The sequence below is a fragment of the Triticum aestivum genome, chromosome 6A (assembly GCF_018294505.1).
Source record: "Triticum aestivum cultivar Chinese Spring chromosome 6A, IWGSC CS RefSeq v2.1, whole genome shotgun sequence".
NCBI lineage: Eukaryota > Viridiplantae > Streptophyta > Magnoliopsida > Poales > Poaceae > Triticum > Triticum aestivum.
In genome coordinates this window covers 188,909,956-188,915,468 of record NC_057809.1, presented here as the reverse complement: position 1 = coordinate 188,915,468, position 5,513 = coordinate 188,909,956, and the positions used below count along the sequence as shown (strand labels likewise).

At 53.0% G+C, this 5,513-nt stretch overlaps 1 protein-coding gene across 1 annotated transcript; it reads right to left on the bottom strand.

The window, feature by feature from the left end:
- Positions 1-2,013: 2,013 nt before the first annotated feature.
- LOC123127220 (gallate 1-beta-glucosyltransferase 84A23) lies at positions 2,014-4,054 on the bottom strand. The gene has a single exon (XM_044546803.1). It carries the CDS (start codon positions 3,877-3,879, stop codon positions 2,398-2,400), a length of 1,482 nt encoding a protein of 493 aa, XP_044402738.1. The 5' UTR covers positions 3,880-4,054; the 3' UTR covers positions 2,014-2,397.
- Positions 4,055-5,513: the final 1,459 nt, after the last annotated feature.

Sequence of the window (5,513 nt, the reverse complement as noted above, 5' to 3'; positions counted from 1 at the left end):
CGGGTAATATCAAGGTTTTCGCCATGCAGTTGGTTAAACAACTGAAACAAATCCGCCTTAATCATATCCCAAAAACATTGATAAAACTTTGCCGGAAAACCGTCCGGTCCCGGAGCCTTGTTGTGTTCCATTTGAAACACCGCGGTCCGAATTTCCTTTTCAGAGAACGGAGAGGTTAAAAACTCATTTTCTGCCCCCGAAACTTGAGGTATGTCATGAGTAATAGACTCATCGAGCGCAAAGGGGCTTTCAGGTGAAGGTCCAAAAAGCTCTTTGTAGTACTTAGTAATGAAATTTCTGAGCGGTGCATCCCCCTTTATACAGCCTTCGTCTTGGTCAAGAGAGAAAATATGTTTCTTTCTATATCTGCCATTGGCCAACATTTGGAAGTACTTCGTGTTATCATCACCTTGAACAAGCGAGTCGGCCTTGCAACGTTGGGTACCATTTATCTGCTTTTGTATTATGATGGAAAGATTGTGATGTTCTCTAATGTTATTACAGTGCTAAAGAAGTTGTGTCCAGAGCAATTTGGTGCAGTCACAAAACAAGAACACCAAAATAGTGACTTGCAAAGTTGTTTTTTCCCACAGTTAATAGTATACGATTTATAAATGTTGAGCTTTCCAACTAACTGAAGAGTTTCAGCACAAGAGTTGTTTACCGTTAAATGTCCATCTGCTGTAAGGCACCAACAAGTTACCTGAAATCCGACAAGCAACAGGTCCTGTCAAAATTGCTGAAGCTTCTCCCATGTGGCCACAGTTCATAGACACGTCATCAGACAGCAATACACTAGCTAGCACATGTTAGCATGTTAGTCATTCAAACCTTAAGCGTTTCTTAAAATAGACTAACGAGATTAACTCATGTTTTCTTGTGCCTCGGCAGGTGAAGATGTGCATGGCTGAGGTTACAACAATCACTTTTTAAGTCTAGTGTTTAGATTGTGCGTAAACAAATTATTTAGTCCCGGCTAATTTGGCGTGGATCTGATTGACAAATCTTGTTACTCCTCTGAAGATGGTGCTGTTTTGGTCCCGATATTCACTTATCAGCTGTGGAATCAAATAGGCATGGTACCATGCCAAATGCCCTCACTGCCGAGGCTTTTGTTTGTTAGGACGCAGTTCTGCTTTGCTGAAGATTCAGATTGGGGACTTCATTGTGGAGTCTGACTGTATAGAGCTGGTAAATCCCGAAAATAAGGACGGCGAACCATGCTGCAATTCTTCCTCCTATGCAAATTCAGGAGCTTAGTATGGTGTTTTCTGTTTTCGACATTTTCCCTTTTGAAAAATGAGAAGCCAATATGCCACCCATCAACTGCTAAATTTACCTCTTGTACTCGTCCAGATTGTGTATGGCTGTCCCAAGCTCCATATTTTCTAGCACCCTATACTTAGCACTGCCGTAAACTTGCCATGTACTGACTCTGACTGTCCCAAGCTACTGTGACCTTTTTGCTGTACAATTTATCTGCTCTTGTACTGTGATTGAAAGATTGTGATGTTCCCCAATGTTATTACAGGGAATCCACGAAAGAAAGTGTGTCCAGAGCACTTTGGTATAGTCACAAAACAAGAGCACCAAAACAGTGACTTGTAAAGTTGTTGTTTTTTCCCACAGTTTATAGTACACGATTTATGAATGTTGAGCTTTCCAACTAACTGAAGAGTTTCAGCACAAGAGCTGTTTGCTGTTAAATGTCCATCTGCGGTAAGGTACCAACAACTTACCTGAAATCCGACAAGCAAAAGGTCCTGTCAAAATTGCTGAAGCTTCTCTCATGTGGCCAGTTCATAGACACATCAGCACTACACTAGCTAGCAGATGTTACTCGCGTTCCCTAAACTGTATATACTGCGTGATATTTGTGGCAGTTCAGATGTCGTCCCCGAATCCAAAACACAGCGGTGCTACATTTACACGCTCGCTGGCGGCAATGGCGTCTTCGCTGGCGCAGGCATTTCACAGGAGCGGAGGGTTGCTGGCGCTTTAACGGCGCCAAAATTAGGCTCTTAATAACTAAATTTATTGACACTTAAATGAACACACTGAATTGTAGCCTGCCTGGCTCTCTGTATGACTGACAACAAACATAACAAGAGGATCAAAGAGAACAAAATATCATGCTACGAAGACTAGTACGTACAATTATTATTAGCTTCGGTTCTCGCGGCATCTTCAGACTCCAGTGCTAAGCTCCAAGACTCGCAACATCGCGTCAACGATGGACTTCAGTTGCTCATACCGATCGATGCTTCCGACTCTGTGTGCCAACGTAGGCGCCTGCCTGCGACAAAGTTGCTTCGATTGAGTAGTCTTGTGCGTGTCTCGCTTTTGAACTTCAGAAATCTCTGCACATTTCTTCACTGAAGATGGCCGAAATAATCCTTAGTTTCCACGTAGAGAAGATGAATCGAAACCTTGCTGCTCCGCAGCCACAAGGTCCTTATCTGCTCGTGCGCCAATGGTTCCCGCCACAACCTGGTCAACAAACGCCTGTACGTGGCGGTCCGACGACCCGCCGGCCGCCACGGCCGTCCTCGCCGCCGCGCACCACGCCCTGGCCTTCTCGAGCATCGCGCCGGCGTCCGGCCCGGCCACGACGTCCTCCACGGCGTCGCGCACGGCGTCCCTCCGCAGCGGCGTGCCGATGCGCACCCCCATCTTGAACTCCTCCACGAGGTACTTGGCGTCCGTGCACTGGTCGCCCCACTGCGGGAACGCCACCACGGGAAGCCCCGCCGCGAGCGTCTCCAGCGTGGAGTTCCAGCCGCAGTGCGTGAGGAAGCACGCCGTGGACGGGTGCGCCAGCACCAGGTCCTGCGGGCTCCACGGCACCACCATGCCGCGCCCGGCGACGGAGTCCAGGTACCCCTCGGGAAGCATCGCGCTGCAGTCCGGCCGAACCACCCACAGGAAGGGGCGGCCGGTGGACGCGAGCCCGTGCGCCATCTCGGCCAGCTCCTCGGCGGACAGCACCACGACGCTGCCGAGCGACGCGTACACGACGGAGCGCGGCGCCTGCGCGTCCAGCCACCCCACGCAGTCGTCCGCCGACTTGATCATGTCGCCCCGCACGGCGCCCTCCTCCTCCAGCTCCACGAGCGGGCCCACGGGGATGAGCGGCGGCGGCGGCGGCGAGATGCCCGGGAGCGCGTCCACCACCTCGGGCTCCAGCTCGTAGAAGGAGTTGACGAACACCCACGACGCCTTGTGGATGGTGCGGAACTGCTTCAGTATCGCGTCGGTGAGGAGCTTGTAGGGGTTGGACGGCAGCAGGAACGACGGCACGTCGGCGACGGACAGCGGCGGGAGGCCCGGGAGGTTGACCCGGGCGTCGAGGTCGTCCTCGGGCGGGAACTCCACGAGCCCGTGCACGTGGTGGTAGTAGAGCGAGAACACGGCGCACGACTGCACCCACAGCACCGCCGTGGGGATGCCGGCATCGTGGGCGACGTCGATCGCCCACGGGAGGAACGGGTTCCCGACGATGCACGTCACCGGCCGGCCCGCCTCCTCCTGGCGCCTCAGCAGCTCCGCGAACACCACGGGGCCGGTCGTCTCCAGGTGCCTCATCAGGTCGTCGAGGTCATTCCCGTCGAAATCGTCGTCCAAGAACTCGAACCGGATCCTTCCGCGGCCGAGCGGCACGCCGTCGCCGCCGGCCTCCACCCCGGAGGAGGCCGTGATCTTGCCTCCAACGTAGGAGGTGGAGGAGAAGGTGACGAGGAGGCCCTTGGCCGCGAAGCGCTTGGCGAGGCGGAGCATGGGGTTGACGTGGCCCTGGCCCGGGAAGCATATGAGGAGCAGGTGGGGCGCCGGCGACGTCGTCGCCGCCGCGGTGACCGCGACCGGAGCCTCCTCGCCCATGGCTGCCCGGCTGTGATCGATCTCCCGCGGGGGAAGAAAATAAATGTCGTCTTCTCTTCTTGCCCGATCCTGAGCTGGCCGATGCAGTGTGTGCGATAGCTGGGACTGATACGATGTGGGCCGACTTGTACTACTCTGTAGCTACCGCATTTATACGGAAATTGGTTCGGCGGTGACGTGTGCGATGCGGTCCGACGTGCCGTGACACACACACTGGGTGTCCTCGTCGTCTGCGGGTGCATCAGTTTTGTGCCGTCTGGGCGAAGCAGGAGGGGCCAAGTTGACCTCTGGCTCTCCCAACGTATGTATGGTGGTAATTATTTTCCTTTTACGAGATGCTGTACAGCAAGAATTTGACCTGGATAAAATAACACTCCTTTTTTTTTGCGAGGGAGATAAAATAACACTCCGGGGAGACAGCTCGGTGCGTGTGACGGCATAAAATACGTATGGCTGATCGGGTGGGGTGATGCAATCTATGGCTGTAACCTAAAATATATGGCTTAATAAGAAGTCAGACCTAGGAGCGAGGTTAGAACGAGTACATTACGATTTTGGACGTTGAGCGAGCGCAATTCAAAATGGGGACAACCCATCCATCAATGGATATCATGGTTTATCATTTTGTGGGAAGTTGGGGCTATCAAGTCGGCTGCGCACGTTACTTGTGCACCACATGTTGGTTACCCTGTTTTGCGCCACATTTTGAGTGCCCTTACGCGGGCTTTCCTTTTTTGCGAGGGCATGCGCGTGAACCATTGGCTTTTGTATGATACACAAGCTACCACCAGCACCAGCAATTTTGCGTCGTAGGAATACGATCCGAAAATGACTTGTGTCGGTTTAGCCGCTCCCAAGAAATACATGAGTATGCATGTGATGCATCTTTGCCAGAATAAATCGGCCCAACAGATCTTTTGTGTGCCGGCACTCGTCTCCTGTGTGGATGCGGTGGGCATATGGCCACGTGGTCGCACTTGTTCACCGATAGTAACTCGCACCCGCGCTACTGCGGCTGCGGGGGAGCTGCACCCCAAAAGAGAACACGAGACCTATACTCGTAAAAGAATATACTACTATCCTTAAAAAAAGATACCATATACAGTAGTACTAGTACAGTAAATGTACTAGTACATGGCTAGCTTTGCCCGCTTCTTGCACAGGCCAAGTGCCCAAATCCGGGGATCGCTCTCGCTCTGCTTTGCGGCCATGCGGGTCCATCTCGTGGTGAGCCCAGCAATGACGCACACCCACCCCCAGGGCTTTGGCCGGTAGCCACTGAGGTACTCTACCTCTTCGTAGGTTCCTTGGCCGGTCCGAGGACTCCTCGCCGAGGTACCTGACCTGCCTCACGCTTCGTCGCGGTACATGCTTGTCCGTTTCGGCAGCGACGACGGCTACAAGCTGGCGTGCCGATTCTGTAACGCACCGCACGCGGTAGATACCACCAACACAGGAGTCTTGTGAGGGGAGTGCTGGGCGAAGCAGGAGGGGCCACGTTGGCCTCTGTGGCTCTCCCCGCGGAGTATGGTGGTGTGGCACACATATTCATTGTACAGAAACAAGATTTTTGCTCGGGGGACAACTCGGTGCATGTGACAGATAAAATATGGCTTATCGGGGCATCTAATGGT

Coding starts and splice junctions, on each gene's coding strand:
- LOC123127220 (XM_044546803.1), bottom strand. CDS start 3,879: ATGGGCGAGGAGGCTCCGGTCGCGGTCACCGCGGCGGCGACGACGTCG.